This window comes from Gadus macrocephalus, chromosome 15 (assembly GCF_031168955.1).
Source record: "Gadus macrocephalus chromosome 15, ASM3116895v1".
Lineage (NCBI taxonomy): Eukaryota > Metazoa > Chordata > Actinopteri > Gadiformes > Gadidae > Gadus > Gadus macrocephalus.
Genome location: NC_082396.1, coordinates 20,875,984 through 20,894,840, shown reverse-complemented (window position 1 = coordinate 20,894,840; position 18,857 = coordinate 20,875,984). Strand labels below are relative to the sequence as shown.

The 18,857-nt window shown below is 45.6% G+C and overlaps 1 protein-coding gene across 1 annotated transcript in view; it reads right to left on the bottom strand.

The window, feature by feature from the left end:
• Window positions 1–12,590, bottom strand: part of pdxkb (pyridoxal (pyridoxine, vitamin B6) kinase b) — a 156,574-nt gene extending 143,984 nt beyond the window's left edge. The window contains exons 1-4 of the mRNA XM_060074017.1: window positions 12,489–12,590; window positions 12,028–12,290; window positions 4,687–4,741; window positions 3,794–3,898 (exon numbers count right to left, since the gene is read on the bottom strand). Coding sequence (XP_059930000.1) covers window positions 3,794–3,898; window positions 4,687–4,741; window positions 12,028–12,108 — 241 coding nt within the window. The 5' untranslated portion in view covers window positions 12,109–12,290; window positions 12,489–12,590. The remainder of the gene's footprint in view (window positions 1–3,793; window positions 3,899–4,686; window positions 4,742–12,027; window positions 12,291–12,488) is intronic.
• Between the last annotated feature and the right edge of the window lie 6,267 nt (window positions 12,591–18,857).

Below are 18,857 nucleotides of genomic sequence, written 5' to 3'. Positions count from 1 at the left end.
AATGCCATCTGGAAACTTGTTGGGCAAGATTTTTCAGCAGAAAATTATGGTGGGCTATGTCAGCCAGTGCGTCTTGGATGGTGGAGCACTTCTTCAAGCATCCCATGGTCCCAGGGATCTACTTACAAAGACATATGCCACCAATATACAGATTATGTAGGGAAGAAGTATGGCAAGGCTGTAGTGGTGTTTGATTGCTATCAAAGTAACAACACGAAGGATATGACACACCAGAGACGGTCAAAAGGGAGGATTGGCGCTACAGTGACATTTACAGCTGACATGATGCTCACAATGAAGAAGGAAGAGTTCTTTGCAAACAGGCAGAATAAACACCTATTCCTTTCCATGCTAAGTGGAGAGCTACAAACGACAAACTGTGAGACCTACCATGCCTCAGGAGATGCTTATCTGTTGATTGTGCAGAAAGCAGTGCAATGTGCTACCATCAAGAACACTGTGCTAATAGGGGATGACACAGATCTCTTAGTCCTTCTCTGCTACCATGAAAGCATGGATTCCCATGATATTTTCTTCTGTAGTGAGTCAAGGAAGTACACAAAGAAGCCTTAGATGTGGAACATGAAGGCTACAAAAAAACTGCTCGGTCAAGGCATATGTAAGCATATCATGTTCTTACACGAAGTTCAGGGATGTGTCAAAACATCCCGCCTTTATGGGATCGGGAAGGGAGCATCGCTCAAGAAATCAAAGAAAGTGACATGTTTCGAGAGCAAGCCAAGGTGTTCTATGAACATTTAGCTTCTACAGATGATGTAGCAGAAGCAGGAGAGAAAGCTATCGTGATTCTCTACAATGGAAGATCTACAAACACCCTGGACTCCCTCCGACATCATCGGTTCTGCGAGAAGGTGGCATCCAGTTCTACTTACATTCAGCCACCGGTCTTACCAACAACATCAGGAGCAGCGAAGTACCACAGCTTGAGAGTTTACTTACAAGTACCAGAATGGAAGGGATCAACATCTGGTTCATATCAATTTTATTGAAACTCTGATTCTAGTTCCATGTTTATTGAAAATTTTGTATCTTGTGCACTTCGTTGCTGCTGTGATAATATCAATATCTCCTGCATGGAGGTTCATAAGTTGTATTTTATTTTTTAGATGGACCTTGTACTATGGAGTGGGGATGGAACAAGTGTGGCAAGGGATTTGTGCCGATAAAGACAACCCTACATCCTGCTCCTGATAAGCTCATCAAGTATCAAGTTCATAAGGTGCTGCTGCCAGTCTGACTGCAGCACCCTTAAATGCAGTTGTAAGAAAAACAATTTAGAGTGCACCCCGGCCTATGGACACTGCAGGGGAATGAGCTGCACAAACTCAATGCAGATGGCCTATGACGAGAATGAAGATGAGATTCTCTAGTGGTGCATTGTATACGTAATTTTATTGTTTGATACAGACACTTTTTATTTTAGCTACCTTTTTTCTTACCATTGTCTCCTGTTCTTCCCTAAGACTAATCCCCCAGAAACAGTCCCACGGACCCAGCCCCAAACCCCATCTCTGAAATTATAAATAATAAAGGCTAGTTCTATTCAAACCTTAATGTACTTATAGGGTGCACTCACACTAGGCCATCTGGCCGTGGCCGTGGCCGTTTTCACACCTAACCGTGCTCAAATGGCCCCATTGTTCTCTGGCCTGCACTCACACTAGGCCATCTGGCCACTCACACTAGGCAACAAGGCCTAGTGTGAGTGCACCCTTACTGTTACATGTCAACAAGATTCAACAAGACATTTTCACGTGGCTATACCCATTGTTTAGATCTGTTGTGGTAGCCTATTTATGCAAATTAGCACATATATAATTAGATTATGCCCCGTTTGCCCATGTCAACAAACAATTTAAAAAAACTTGTAATACAATTTTTGTTTGTCTTGATGTAAGTAATAAACTCAGTTATTTTCATGGTGATGAATAGGCATATGATAGGTATATTTGGGTATTTTTCTAAACTTTCCCCTATTGGGATTCTTCTGGGCTTTTTTTCCTCACTCAGGACATATTGGGGACACAAAATCAGTTGAGTTTGCTTCTGTTGCAATTTAATGCACCTTTTTACATAAAATGACTGGACTATTATACCTAAGGCAAAACATCTCTAACCTTGTACCGAAACGAACCATCGCTAACCTAATATCTAAAGTAAACCATCTCTAACCTAATACCTAAATTTAACTACCTCTGACCCTTGCCCTAAAGTTAACCATCTCAAACCTATTTCCTAACCTCACCAATTCATCAACAATCAAAATTAATCGAATTTCTGATCTCAGGACTTGATTATTGTAAATTGACTCATAATTGTGAGAAAACTTCATGCAAAATCTGTTGGTTTCTTAAGTTAACATGTATTATAGATAGTTTTGTCCATGATTTCATCATGTTTTTATGAAATGCATACAAACTAGCTGTTAGAACATAGTCAAAGTGCTGAACGTTAATGATGTTACAAGAGGAGTACAAACTACCTGTTAGAATGTAGTCAAGGTGGTGAACGTTGATGGTATAAGAGGTGTACAAACTACCTGTTATAACTAGGGATGGGTATCGTTTGGGTTTTATCCCATACCGGTGCCTACTCAGTACTTTTCAAACGGTTCCGGTGCTAAAACGGTTCTCAAACCGGTACTTAAAAAAACAAAACGGCACACACTTGCATTAAGCAGAAAGTCAGCGGACACTGAGTTGAATGGCAACGGTGTTTGCTAGCCTACTTGATATGCAAGATTTACGGTTGGCATCAATTACTCGACTTACCCGAAGAGGCTGCTGTGAGTGCTGTGACTGATACATATCTTTTTAAAATTACAAATAATTGTAATTACTCACTGAAAGCAGGCAGGCACGCATCATGGCGCAACATTACTGCCAAAGTCATATTAAGTAATATAACTCATGTGTGCAAGGCAGCCACAGGAGACACCAACATTGTTTTCAACCGCTCGGTACCGCGCTGTATTAATTCCCAAGTTTTGAAAAGAAAAAGTATTTGAAGCGAATAATGTTTTTGATTTGTTTATTTGGTCTTTGAACAGCAAGTTTTGGATGCATGCATCGGCTTTGAGTTTGTTTGTTTGTTACTTTAAAATTACATTCGCTCGCAACACACACACACACACACACACACACACACACACACACGCACGCACACGTTCATTCATGTTCACCCACTACAACCTGCCGATCTTCAATCAAAACAACATCAAGTAAGCGATGCCACAGCGCGTTGACAAGTCCGTCCCGAGTCTCGAGGCGCCCATAGGCTTTATATGTTTGAAAGCCGTGACACACTCTTTTACCAGTTGGCCTGAAAAACCACGCCTCGCAGTCATGGACCTATGAAGAAAGTCGTAGTCGTACCATGCTTGTTTACCGCAACATTGAGAAGGGTCCCGTCTGAAACAGAGTCGCGCAGCGCTGCGTTCCGAACGTTGTGTAATGAAATACACCGGTATGGCGGTAGGCTATATAAAAAAATCATATCCTAATGAAAATACACACCGTTATTCAGTGAGAACCGGTATAGCGCCCAGCACTAACGCAAGTTGACGCCGCAACACCATGGGGGCGGGGCAGGGGGCGTTAAAAAACGTCAGGCACCGTTATGAGGAACCGAAATGTGTGTTCTTATTCGATCTCGTTACAACCGTTTACGTCGGAACCGGTTCCCCACTGGAACCGAGTTTCGGTGCTCAACCCTAGTTATAACGTAGTCATAGAGATGATCGTTAATGATGTTATAAGAGGTGTACATCTACCTGTTAGAACGTAGTCATAGTGGTGCACGTTGTTGAGTTTGATGCCTTCGTAGAGGACATGCAGCTCATCTGCTGTCAACACCTGACCCTTCCAATGGGAATAACCTGAAACAGAGGAGAGGAGCAGGGAGAGGACAGGAAGATGAATTCTGAGGTGAATGTTTCAACAGTACCACACCCACACACACACACACACACACACACACACACACACACACACACACACACACACACACACACACACACACACACACACACACACACACACACACACACACACACACACACGCACGCTCTTTCTTTCTGGTCTGTCGAGAGAAGAAGTTGGTTGGGTAAGGGATTCTTTGATTCACCTCTCAAGTTAGAGTCCACATAGTTATATATAAGCATGCCCCGCTTTGTATATATCTGTGTATTTAAATGTTATGACATTGTGTGGGTGGGTGATGGGGGGGGGGTGATTATGCATATATCTGCCATGGAAATATCAAATGTTTTGTGGTTTGCCTGTGCCTGAGTGTGTGAGAGCGTGTGTGTGAGAGCGCTCATCATGTCGCAACTCCAGGTGAGTCACAGCCATGTCACATGGTATAGTGTGGGTTGCTAGGCAACACAGCCGCAGAAAGCCGGAGGGTTCCAAGAAATAGTATTGAACACAGCTCACAATGTTGTGTTCAGGGAGAACGACAAAAAGACAGACAAAGAAACAGAGGCACAAGGAGACCGCCACAGAGGTCATTGGTTTGAACCAGTGTTGGAATGTGGGAATTGGGACAGCAGCGAATCATGACAACAAAACCATCTGTAGGGCAGCCTTTCACACACACACACACACACACACACACACACACACACACACATAAATAGAGGGCAGTTTAAGGGCCTGAGTGTACCTGTGTGGTTGGAGAACTGAACAGAGTTGATCGAGTCCACCTCAAACCCCAACACCTGTAAACATAGAGGAGAGTCAGGGGAGAGAGACTCACTCAACTGTTGATAACAAACGAAATTAAGAGTATGGTGGAAAATAAGGGAGACTTCTCAGCCAAATTGTTGGAATATTAGCAGAGAGAGAGAACAGAGTCAGCAGGGGGGAGGCGCCTGTTCCGGGCCCTGTCCCATAGTCATTCATAACACCTCAGAGGGTCCTGCGTTGACCGGCGATCACTAAGGCCCTGTCCACACGGAGCCGATTCTTTGGGTGAAACCGCATAAGACTTGTGTGTTTGGTCCGAACATCCAGACGGATCCGGTGGATCCGGTGTCCGAAGACGCATTTTTCTGAAACCAGGTCCCAGGGTGGACTCAAATAAAAACGGACCCATGCGGTTTCGTGTTAGGATTCGTGTGGACGCCTGAAACGATGACGTCCATCGCCCCCCCACTAGCTTAGTGTTGCGTTGAATTATTATAAAAAATATGTATGTAATATGCTCAATTTAAAAGGTTTATCTCCTCCTTAAACAGCGCGCAAGCTGGATGTGCGCAGGCTTATTGCGCTCTTTTTTTCGTGGAGAACCAGCTCCTTAAATATTTACTACAGCGTTTCTATAGCTCGATGCGTTTTCGCCATGAGTCCTGGAACGAATCAAAGGAAACGGAGGGGAAAAGATAATTTTCACTAGGGATGCACCGAATTTTCGGCCGAAAATGGCCCAAAAGCGCATTTTTGCGGTTTTCGGCCGAAATACTTTTATCACCGAAACAACACGGCCGAAACAGAAATTTGTGATGACGCAAACAAAAAGCGCGGCCAGCACACGCTTGTTTGGATAAGCGCCAATATGTCTGCAGTGTGGACGTTTTCAATGTTTCTAAGAAAGACCCACGTATAGCGATTTGCAAAAATTGTAATGCCTTGATTTTAATGAAGTTAGTACTAGTGGTGGATTTAATGATTAGTTTCCGTGACCCAGTCCGCGTGATTCAGTTCGCCACGAGGAGTCGTTCGCGAATCGTTCGTTCGTTCGTTCGTTCGTGCAGTCGAGTTTCCGGTAGCAGTAACTCCACTGAGTCTGACTGACTAAGCTGAGAACCGTGCAATGGGGTCCATTCCATGATACGATTTACCGCTACCGGAAAACAGGCTGAACGAACATACGATTCGTGAACGACTCCTCCCAGTTCAGTCGAGTTTCCGGTGAATCGATTCACCGTCGAGTTTCCGGTGAATCAATTCACCGGAAACTCGACTGAACGTGGAGGAGTCGTTCGCGTTTCAGCCTAGTGAATCGCATCATGGAATACACGCCATTGCACGGTTCTCAGCTGAGTCAGTCAGACGTGGAGTTAGTGCTACCGGAAACTCTTTCGTTCGTTCAGTCGAGTTTCCGGTGAATCGAATGGTGAACGAGACGACCGAATGAACGAGAGAGACAAACCGGTTTGGTTCGTTCGTCCTAAAGGCTCGTTCATTCGAACCGGTTCGCGAACGAACGAGCCAACACTAGTTAGTACACAGTCATAGCCATAAATGCAATTGGGTTGTATTACCGATTATAAACGGCATAAACTTTGAATCTAGGTCAAACGCCATCTTCTCCGTCAACTCTCCTCTCACACTCGGTGACAGCGTCTGGCAGCGTGCCAATTCTCGATGACAGAGTCTTACAACGTTCTATATATAATAGTATAATAGAATTTTATATATAATATCACGGCCAAAAGCTCTGTGCGCCTCCGGATGGCCGTAGCACGGGGAGCTCTCGTAGGGATTGGGCCTTGCGGGGTTTGTTTACCGGCGTTGCCATGGTTACCGGTCTTGCGTGTTTCAACGCTTTATTAGGTAGCCTATCTATTAGGTTTTTATATATTTTATTTTTTTATGAAAAAATACATCAAAAATAAAACTGTGCAAAGACAAACTGCCGAACTTTTAACCTTTTTAACCTAATACAGTATACCGCGGCAACCCTAAATGGTACTAATAATTGTCATGATAATTTCTTTCGGTCTTTCGGTTTTCGGTTTTCGGCCTTGGTTACCTCATTTTCGGTTTTCGGTTTCGGCCAAGAATTTTCATTTCGGTGCATCCCTAGTTTTCACCCGTGTGGATGGGGCCTTAGACAGTTTTCATCAGTCAATTTCAGTCAATTTCATCAATTTCGTCTATTTCCCAGTTCACTTAGGTAATAAGTATAAGTAAGGTTAACTTTAAGTTTAAAGTTGACAAGAATATAAGGTAAATATTGTTACAATAGAACCAAATGTTAAACACTGTATTGATATTACCTGGCCTTCCTTGTTCAACAAATGCCTGCATTCTGATGAACACCGAAGCCTCATTTACGTATAAGTGGCCCCTTACAGAGACGTCTGGCCCTCCTGCGGTTCCCCCTCCTTATGGTTTCAGAAAGTTTATTCTGTAGGCTTGAACTTAGAAGTTTAAGTTAACTAATCCATACTCCTATTAAAATCAGACACTACCAGATGTATGATTATGACTGTACAGGCCACAGACAAATAAAATGGTATTGTTAACTATTACAAATGCAGGTTTTACTGTTTAAATTAACATTGCTTTTACAGGGCTCATCTGTTAAACACAAGTGGTAAGTAATGGCAATTTAAGATCAGGTTAATAAACAAGGCGATGGATGGATTTTAATCAATGACCTCACTTCATATAACTGTAATGTGTAATATGTTACTTCATGTAACTATAATGTTTAATGTTTAACCCATTTGTACATAATGCTTGAATTACTGTATAGAATGTACTGTGGAGGAAGATAAGGGGGAACGGGGAGGGTTTAGTGTAGAGCAGGGATGGGCAACTGGCGGCCCGCGGGCCGCATGCGGCCCACATCCTCACTCAGTGCGGCCCGCATCCTCACTCAGTCAGGCCCGCACATAATAAAAAAAATAAATAAAAAAAATAATAATAATAATAATTGATCGAGTTACAGAAAACTCGGTCAAGAAAGATGAGAAGAATTCATAGAATTCGAAGGCAAACCCGTGCGTCTAGTTTGCTTAGAAGCGATATCAGTCATTAAAGATATCCACTTAAAGGGACACTATGTAATATTTTGAGTAATTTATTACCTCAAATCAACATATTCATTCATAAATAAGTCCTCATTGGTGTAAAATTATCTCTGCCAAAAATCTGACTTATCCTCCTGAGCGAAGAATAATTAATATCAATATCAATATGGTTACATAGGACGGGTAAGCTTCATGGAGGCTTCCATTTTCTTCCGGTCTATGAGCTGCCGAGAGGGTCAAAAAGCACTAGGTCGTACAGGAATTGCAAACGCGTTTTCACTCTGAGCCAGCGTGACGGTGGAACAGAGCTTAGTTTAGCGAGACGATTTTACCGGGAAATTTGAACATGCACCGCATTTTTTTGAAAGACCATAGTTATGCCACGCCACAGGAGAAGGAATCATCGTCGCCAAAAAAACGACGATGTGTAAGCATGTATAACATGGTTTTCCATGGCAACGAGATGCGGGGCGCTCCTATGAGCGACTCGTCATTGAAAGGCTACTTTATTACATATTTAATTTACTTTTTCACATTTTTGTCGAGTTTAAATCGTGACAATATTCTTATGACTTATGGATACTGTCAAATGCGTTGGAGGAATTCAAAAGCCATTCTTCATAAAGTTATGGAGGTTTATTCTCTGCTGTGGTCACCACGTATCCAAATCCACCGAGACGCACTTACGCTAGAGCGGACCTTCTGGAGCTTCAACTCGCTTGCGAGACAGTTGATTTATCACCCGAACAACTGGATTTCATACCAACAACTGATAAAGAAGACAATACGGAGGAAAAGAAGATCGAGAGGAGGAATTAGGAACAGGATAGGAGACGAGGAAGTAAACTCGTTGCCAGGGCGACTAACTGGCGGCGCGCACAGTCGCAGCGGCCCCTCTTGAGATCTGTGAGATTGAGATTGAATGTTTGAGTGTGAGACGTCCTACGAACGTAGTTTATGACAGGGAAACAATATTAAACATTAGGACATTGAGAGCGAGTAACATCACTGGCATTCGCTGGCATCTGGACATACTACGCAAACACAGGATACTAACGGACACTGTGACACCGTGCCCGCAACTGCCCGGAGGAGGAAGCAGCAGAGACGGGATGGACGTAAACAAACTGAACAGCTTCTTTCAGCTCCTACCCTCCAAGAAACGCTATCGCAGCTTAAGATGCTCCACCACCAGGCTGCGGAACAGCTTCCTACCTCAAGCTGTCAGGATGCTCAATGCACCAGCGTCCCAGATCTTCTCACTGGACTTTATTTATTATTTATTTATTTATTCATCATTGGGACGTTTGTTTGTTTGTTTGTTTGAAATGTATGTTGATCTTGATCCATGAGAAACGCCTTCTCGTTTTGTTGTTCAATCAACAAAATGACAATAAATTTGATTTGATTTTGATTTGATTCCGTTAGTTACAATGTAAATTGTTGGTACCAAAGGCTATGTCAACTTTTATGTTATCTGACATTTTATGTAATCTGACATTAAATGACCTACTGTTATTTATCATCTGTATAGTTATTTGTCATGTTGGAAAGTCCACAACTGCTGGAGTCAAGTTCGTTGTCTGTAAGAATGCTTGGTCAATAAACCTGATCTGATTTGTCCATCTAATTTGTCCAGTTGTCCACGAACCTCATCATCACTCGAATGACTCGATGAGGTAGCCTAGTAGGTGTCATGTCACAGCTTCTTGGCACATACTGCCCACCGTAGTTTTTGGACAAGCGAGCACTATTAGTTTGAATGCAATATACAATTGTACCACTAGATGGGAGTAATTTTTACACAGTGTCCCTTTAAGTCGCCACTACAACTACTACAACTGCTTGTTGGGTTTGAGTTCATTGAGATGTTGCACTTAATGTTGGGCCACTGTTTTTCAGTTTTTTGACTTCATTGAATGATGATGTATGTGAGCCCTTTGCACTGATAAAAATACTGACCATTCATGTGGCTGTTTGAGCATGGAAAACATGAAATGAATGTATGTTGGTTCAATTAACATACCGTACATAGGTTATGATTCTGGATGATTTTTTAGGTAGTGGCCATCCCCAAAATGCACCAGAATACAGGAAATCATATCTACCAAATTCAAAATTATGTAGCTTCTCTCAGCTCACGTTTAGTTGAAGTGTGCAGTCATGTGGCCCTCCGATGGTTATGATGAAAAATGTGGCCCTCTTTATCATGAAAGTTGCCCATCCCTGGTGTAGAGCATTGTGATTGGTCAAGGAAGTCACAGATTTTGGGGTTATCTCACAGAGCCCGGGCCGCACTTGGCAGTTCTTTGCAAACCCACTGGTTCTGTGAGTATTAGACCGTGGGTTTTATCCAGAAGAGTAAAAAATGGGCCTGTTATTGCAGTTCATCAAGGCAATTCTAGTTAGTCTATATGTGGTCTAACATCTGCTTCTTGAGACGTTGCCTTTGTGATGGCTTTGACCTCTAGCGTCCACACAGACGTCTCTCACCCACAACATGAAGCGTCTTAAAGCCCAGACCCAGAGCGCATGTGGTACCTCCTCTATGTGTACCTCCAGTAGCTGGCCCCAGTGTCCCAGTAGCTGGCCCCAGTGTCAAAGTAGCCCTTGTTGCTCACTGCTTCAGCCTTTCTAGGAGATGAACTATATGGATTGGGGGCTGCTCCTCTAATGAACCATCGGACCCCCACCTGCTGTTTTTATTGGTTATAGGCACGAGACTTTTAACAAGTGTGTTTCTGAAGTGCCCTTGAGCTTGACTCTTGAACTCTGAGCAGGTGGCAGTAAGCTGCGTTCCTTGAATGAGACGGTGAAAGATGAAAGAATAACCTTCATAACTTTAAATCAAACATATAAATAAGCACCAATCACAGCTTGTGCAGTTGATGTTTGAACACATTTTGCTCTTACTGTGTTTCATTTTTGGGAGAGGTATTCTTCGAATAACGGGTAAAACATAATTTTTCATATTTAAATTAACGTATACCCCTAGAGACCTAGTAATTCCAGTAATTTAGTCTCTCTCCTACATCAAACACATTTATTACTGTTCCCAGTTTGTTAAAAAAAAAAAAAGATTCTTATCATGAATAATCGCCTTGCATTGCATGTCTCCTTTAGTGACATCAGTGAGCTGAGACGTGAGGGCCAATCAGAAGCAGCTCCCCGACTCTTCCTGCCCGCAGCAGTGTTGTCGTGTAATGAGGGCCAGACAGCTTGCCTGCAAACCTCGACGCAGTGAGAGGGATTTCCTCACACCAATAATAACCCGTCCTGCACTTTCAATATCAACCCACCATGCCTTTTCACTTTCAGCCTCTGCAGTAGCAGTTTTTTTTCTTTCTATTTATTTGTTTAGGAAATTGACTGCTAGCTTTTACCAGTAAAAAGTACCTCAGCAGTAAAGTAAGCTCCAGGAGAAGATTCTTAACGTGGACAGGTTGGTTCCAAAGGCCACTTTATGGACTAGATGGCCGCTAATGGCAGTGGCCCAACACTAGATAAAATGTTTACCAACATGTCAACAAGCTGTTTGTGATCCACATGTTTGTAATTAAACTTGAAAAATCTTGAAGCATGCATAATCTCTACGTAAATCAAATAACAGTTGGATAAGGTATTATCACATAATAGCACGCAAATGATAATTGTGACATTAGTTGCTGTTATATTGATATGCATTTCGAAAGTAGAAGTAGTCTTTTCAACAAAGGGGTTGTCAAAATAAAGATATTTGACCTGACACCAAAAACAGCTGAACAGGGCTGCATGCCCTGGTCAGCACACAGTCCCATGGTGGTCAATACTGAAGAGAACTAGGAACCAGTGCAGAAAGTCGCCATCAAGGCACATCCTAACAATGAAGCCCAATAGGGTGAGGGCTTCATGGAGTCTTAGTATTTAAACACCAACAGAATGTCACCACGGGATCAGGATGCTTTGGTTTCACCAAACAAGCCCGTGGTCACATTTATTAGTATAGTTCGTGCGACTCTCTTATGCGGCCACATCGATCCCAATACACAGACAGCCAACAGACCATCTCAATCTGCTAGAGAAGATATGGAAATGGTGTGCACGTTTAGAAAATGATCCATGTCGTGACATTAGGATATGATCCAATGCCTCACATGTGTCATCATAATAACCTTTACCATGCACAGCGGGGGTATTGGCATGATCTATATATTTAAGTATGAACAAGGAGAATATTCACCGTGGTGGATGAAATTCGTGATTACCTGTAAGGGGAACGAGGCGCTCTTGTTGCCCACGTAGCCCCGTACGACGTGGCTCTGGATGGACAGCACGCGGCACTCCATGGCGACCCGCAGCCAGGAGGGATGTGATGGTCCGTCCTCCCGATGTGATGACCCGTCGTCCCGATGTGATGACCCGTCCTCCCTATGTGATGATCCTCACTCCGCTAACCGAGGGAAGACTTAGAACCGACCCAGCCTGGACTGGTGGATGTCCCTCGCTCACCAGCTGACTCACCAGCTGTCTGTGACACGTAGGAAGGCGGTGGAAGATTGCCTTGTTGGTGATCGTTTTGTTATGCGTGCGTGTCTGTTAGTAGCGCGCGAGCGCGCGTGTGGTCGTGCGTGCACACACACGTACAATCGTATGTATTAGGTAGTTATACGTAAGTCATAAATACACGAGTGCATTAATCCACCAGGTCGTCCCGTCAGTGTCCTACCGAAGCTCAGCGGGTCGGTGAAGGGCACGAGCGGTTCTTCAGGCAGCGAGCGGCCACCTAACCGACGTGACGTCACTAGAGTGGAGGAAAACCAAGACGCATCATCATCATCATTCATCAGCATCATCATCTCTGCGTCATCCATCATGTCGCTGCACGGGATGCAGGAGGAGGAGAGCGGAGGACCACTTGTGGAAACACAACGATGAAGAGAAAGGCTACTTCAGCCATACCAATCATTCTAGCATATGCGGTCCCTTACAAATATATATATTGTGTTGTGAATATTCCATTTTGTCCTACTCAAGTGTGTGTTTGTGTCATCTCTTCAGTCGTGACTGTGGAGGGTTAACTGAGCTATCCATCTTATATATATATATATATATATATATATATATATATATATATATATATATATATATATATATATATATATATATATTACACCGCGGTCTGCGGGAATACTCGATTCTGATTGGCTGCAGGGTGTGCATTAACTCCTGATATACGGACACCTGGACAAGTGTCAAATTGTCTGTTCGCCGTTCTCAATTAATGGCTAGCTGGCGTATCATCTCTAAAATTAGTAACCATAGCAACGGGACCGCAGTCAAAGCCGTTTACAATTTATTGCAACACCGCAACAAAGTAACAATGAGTGATTTCAACATTTCTTTTAATTTATTTGGAGAATACGACAACTTCGATGACTGGGATGCAGCCATAGGCGTCGATTACGGGGGACGGGGGGGACACTATTTAAAATACGAATTTTGTCCCCACCACTTTTAAAAATGTGCAAAACAATTGCGACTGAAAAAATCCCCACATACTCAACCGAAATCATCGTTTATTCGGCCTACCTAATAAACCGTTGGAACACACAAGACCGGTGTAAGTACCACATCGGCTAGGCTTCCAGATCGGCTCGGAGTCCGTCGTCTGCTGATTACGTCACACAATATCATTGGCTGTACGCTTGAATGGGCGTATACATTGTGATTGGCTGTACGTCGGACAGTTGTGATTGGCTGTTTTGTGCTGTAGCTCTGGCTGTAGTCATAGCAACCACGTAACTAGATACTGTACGTTGGAGAGTTTTGTTTCCCGGAGATGGCAGCAGCTATGGAGAGCTTTTATGCAGAAATTAAGCATTTCCTAGAAACTAGTGTTTACCACACCTTAACCAACACTATCTCGAAACCAGAGAGCAGAAAGGCAGTGATTCGGAAAGCATCAATAAGATACACAATAAAAGGTAAGTCACACAGTGTGAATTAACTTTACTTAACTTTACCTTCCAACAGTACTTCAAAATAAATGTAGCATGTAAGATAAAACAAAAGTATTATCATACTACCGGGTACTAAAAGCCATCCTAAATAAGTAGGTTTTAGCCTAGATTTGAACGTCATAGAAAATATTGTCTGTTGCATCTTGTCTGAGGTGTATGGAAGCATATATGTAGCAAAATTCAAATGGCAATGCAATTTTCAATTTGCAATTCAATAAGTAATTACGTTATGCAATTGACAATGCATTATGCAATTTCATAATGTAATTTGTAAATACGTTATTCAAAGTGTATTTTAATATGCAAAGTGACAATGCAATCCTCAATTAAATTTGCAAAAGTTATAACAATAAAAATACAATAACATTTTGTCAAATTCTTTGAGTTCCTTTATTCAAATTGAAAAGCTATAGCGTCCCCGTGATTGCAATCCACTTCGCCACGCTCCGTGTGTTGCGATATTCAAATGACATTTGAATCCGCAAAACGAACGCTTTGCAAAAGATTTGGCAAAACGGAATCCAAAACGGAATCCAAAGAGGAATCCAAAGAGGAATCCAAAGAGGAATCCAAAAAGTCAATATGCAAAGTGGCAAACGTATCAGCCAATCAGCGTCTGGGCGAGAACTACGTCACTTTCTATTGTCTCCAAGGGTATCTGTTTTATGTGTGGGGGGAGGGAGTTCCAGAGTCTGGGTGCTGAACAGCTGAATGACCGGGCACCCATTCGTAATGAGTCGTGATGTGGGGATACATATAGAGGTTGAGCGGAGGGAGCGGGAGGGAGTGTATTCTTGGAGGAGGTCGCAGAGGTGACTGGGGGCTAGGTTGAGGAGAGCTTTGTAGGTGAGGAGTGGGTGGAGACGGTGGGTCTCCCGACCCTATGTTTCGCACCCAGTGCCTGTAGCACTTGGGAAATCTTTGTGTTTACCACACTGGCGTCAAAACGTACCAGTGAGGATAAGTCGTCTATCCTATCTCCCAGAACACGCACTCTATCTACTGCATCTGTGTCTTCAACACGATTGTTCTCCACATCATCGGCCAAACTTCGGAGCGTATCAATAATCTCCATTGGTGACCATGGACCTGACACATACGAACTAGAAGTGAACAAGGAAATTACGAGCAAGTGACGTAGTTCCCGCCCAGACGCTGATTGGCTGATACGTTTGCCACTTTGCATATTGACTTTTTGGATTCCTCTTTGGATTCCTCTTTGGATTCCGTTTTGGATTCCTCTTTGGATTCCGTTTTGGATTCCTCTTTGGATTCCTCTTTGGATTCCGTTTTGGATTCCGCTTTGGATTCCGTTTTGGATTCCGTTTTGCGGATTGAAATGTCATTTGAATATCGCAACACACGGAGCGTGGCGAAGTGGATTGCAATCACGGGGACGGTATAGCTTTTTAATTTGAATAAAGGAACTCAAAGAATTTGACAAAATGTTATTCTATTTGTATTGTTATAACTTTTGCAAATTTAATTGAGGATTGCATTGTCACTTTGCATGTTAAAATACACTTTGAATAACGTATTTACAAATTACATCATAAAATTGCATAATGAATTGTCAAATGCATAATGTAATTGCAAATTGCATTGCCATTTAAAATGTTCTATATGCTTCCATAGAGGTGTCTTATCATAGCCCTCTTCCTTTACTTTTTTCCTTCCAAGTACTATTAGTAATATTAGCTGTTCAATTCAATCCATATTTGAAACATTTCAAGGCCTTTTGGACTTTCTGGTGCTGCTTTTAGTCATAATATAACCTACTGTGGAGTTATGTAAATGAGGAGACAAGAGACGGAGATGAGTCGAGTCAGCTTTACTCTCCACTTCAAACAAACGAGTGGTACTTGCACATGAGTTCAAATCGAAACTGCAGAGAATCGGAACTGTCGTGAAACACTACGGTAGTAAACCGTGTTACGTCCCCCTGGTAACGTATACCATGGCGGTCAGGGAAGGTGTCCTTCCCCTGTGTGGTGGGGGAGGCGCTGCTTCACTACTTGGGCCATTTGGCTCTTCCTTTTCTGCAGCAGGTGCAACTGATTGACCTGATTGACCTGATTGGCCTGATTGGCCTATAAAAGGAGGAAGACATCCAGCCTGTCGGTCTCTCGCTGCTGGGTGACTGAAGCTGCTGCCAAACCTCATCGTCTTTATTTTGGTTTTGTTGTACATTCTCATTACACCAGTCCATAACACATTGCACATAGTTAAGCTGCCATCTACACTGATACTTAATTTCCTTGTTAGGGCCTTTTATTTTTAAATAAATATACCAAAAACTTGTCACTGCGTGTCTCCCAATTTGTTATGCCATGCTTGAGCCATGTGGTCATAACAACCGGAACTGTTTACCTTAAAGGTACAGTCCCTTGGTGAATGTCTCACACAGCAATTGTGGGTCACCACACAGGCCCCCCCAGAATTCACCCAAACCAACAGGTCCAGACCGAACAGGTAACACACAGAGAACATCGGACACCCACTAGCGTTAAACAGAATACACTAGTACAAAACAGTCCCTAGAAAAATCAACGCCTAGGGGGGCGGACCAGGCGGCCAGAACGGCTGCGCTTAACAGGAGAAGGGCAAGAGGCAGGAGCAGGTGTCGAGGCCACCGCAGGATTAGGGGTCGAGGCTGCCGCAGGCGGGCGCCCCCCGCCGCGGGGGCTGAGCCAGCTGGAGCGGTTCGCCAACATCCACATGAGCAGGCTTGAGCCGGTCTATAGCCACCCGCTCAGGCCTGCCCCCCATATCCACAACAAAGTTCTTAGGCCCACCCTCCAAGACGCGGAAGGGCCCATCGTAGGGGGGCCGCAGCGGGGTACGGTGGCCATCGTGGCGGATGAAGACGTACTTGGCCGACGGTAAATCCCTGGGAACGTAGGACCGGGGGAGGCCATGGCGAGACGTCGGAACGGGAATGAAAGCGTCCGCAATGTCCCGGGACGCAGCACAATGGGAGGCAGCCGACCACGGGGCCGTGGCGTCCGGAAGAAACTCCCCAGGGACGCGCAGGGGCTGGCCGTACACCAGCTCTGCCGACAAGGCCTGAAGATCGTCCTTGGGGGCGGAGCGAAGGCCCAGCATAACCCACGGGAGACGGTCAGCCCAGTCGCCGCCCGTAAGGCTGGCCCTGAGCGCGGCCTTCATGTCCCGATGAAACCGCTCGCAAAGCCCGTTGCTCCGTGGGTTATAGACTGTGGTGCGGTGGACCTTCACCCCCAGGACCCCGGCGACCGCAGTCCAAAGCTCCGACGTGAACTGCGGCCCCCGGTCTGAGGAAATGTCTGACGGTGTGCCGAAACGGGCCACCCAAGCCATAACGAACGCCCGGGCCACCTCAGCTGCTGTAGTGGAGGACAGGGGAAGCACTTCTGGCCACCTGGTGATCCGGTCCACCATGGTGAGGAGGTAGGTGTAACCACAGGAGGGTGAAAGCGGGCCCACCAGGTCCACATTCACGTGGTCGAAACGCCTCTCCGGCACTTTGAAGAGTGCCAAGGGGGCTTTGGTATGCCGAGTCACCTTCGCACGCTGGCACGCCACACAGACAGCAGCCCAGGCCCTGACGTCCTTCCGCAGGCCCGGCCAGACGAACTTGGCCCCCACGAGCTTGGCAGAGGCCTTCACCCCTGGGTGGGAAAGGCTGTGGATCGTGTCGAAAACCTTACGCCTCCAGCCAGCAGGCACCATGGGGCGCGGTTGGCCAGTAGAGACGTCGCAGAGGAGCGCAGTGTTGGCCGTGCCAAACACCACGTCCTCCATGAGGAGTGCCGTGGGGGCTGTCCTGTAGGCCTGCACCTCAGAGTCAATAGCTTGATCCCCAGCCATAGCTGCGTAGTCGAGGCCCAAGTGGACAGAACCAATAACCACCCGAGAGAGGCAGTCGGCTACAAAATTGTCTTTGCCGGCCACATGCTGAACGTCAGTGGTGTACTCCGAGATGGCGGAGAGCTGACGCTGCTGTCGACCAGACCATGGCTCCGAAGACTTGGCCATGGCGAACGTCAGCGGCTTGTGGTCAACAAAAGCCGTGAACCGACGGCCCTCCAACAGGAAGCGGAAATGACGGGTGGCGAGGAAAAGAGCCAGGAGCTCCCTGTCAAAAGCACTGTATTTCCTCTCGTTGTCGCGGAGCTTCCTGCTGAAAAAGGCCAGCGGTTGCCAGGCTCCGCCCACCCACTGCTCACACACAGCCCCCACGGCGTAATCAGAGGCGTCCGTAGTAAGAGCAACAGGGGCGGTCGGAGACGGGTGCGCCAGCAGAGCAGCGTTGGCCAACGCGGTTTTGGCAGCATCGAAGGCAGCCGTAATTTCCGTGGACCAATCCAACACGTCTGCAGGCTTCCTGCCCCACAAGGCGTTGTACAAGGGTCGCATGAGCTGGGCCGCATGGGGGAGGAAACGGTTATAGAAGTTCACCATGCCCAGGAACTCCTGCAGGGACTTCACAGTGCGCGGACGTGGGAAACTGGCGATGGCGTCCACCTTGGCCGGGAGGGGAACCGCCCCCTGCGGAGTGACGAGGTGGCCGAGGAAGGTGATGGATGACCGGCCAAACTCGCACTTGGCCGGGTTGACAATGAGACCATGCTCACTGAGCCGACCGAACAGCTTCCGTAGATGCGTCACGTGGTCGTCCGCGGACGCACTGGCAACGACGATGTCATCCAGATAGACGAACAGGAACGGCATGTCCCGCAGCACAGAATCCATGCGCTGCACCCTTGAGGCCGAAAGGCATCCTCAGGAATTCAAAAAGTCCAAAGGGCGTGATGACCGCCGTCTTGGGGACATCCTGCGGGCGGACGGGCACCTGATAGTAACCGCGTACCAGGTCCACCTTTGAAAAGACGGCGGTGCCAGCCAGGTGGGCGGTGAAATCCTGAATGTGCGGTACCGGGTACCGGTCGGGGGTGGTGGCGTTATTCAAGCGACGGAAATCACCACACGGACGCCAACCGCCATCAGCCTTGGTCACCATGTGCAGGGGGGAGGCCCACAGACTTGCGACCGCGAGCTTGGCAGAGTCGAGGCGGCGGGCACATGCATACTCC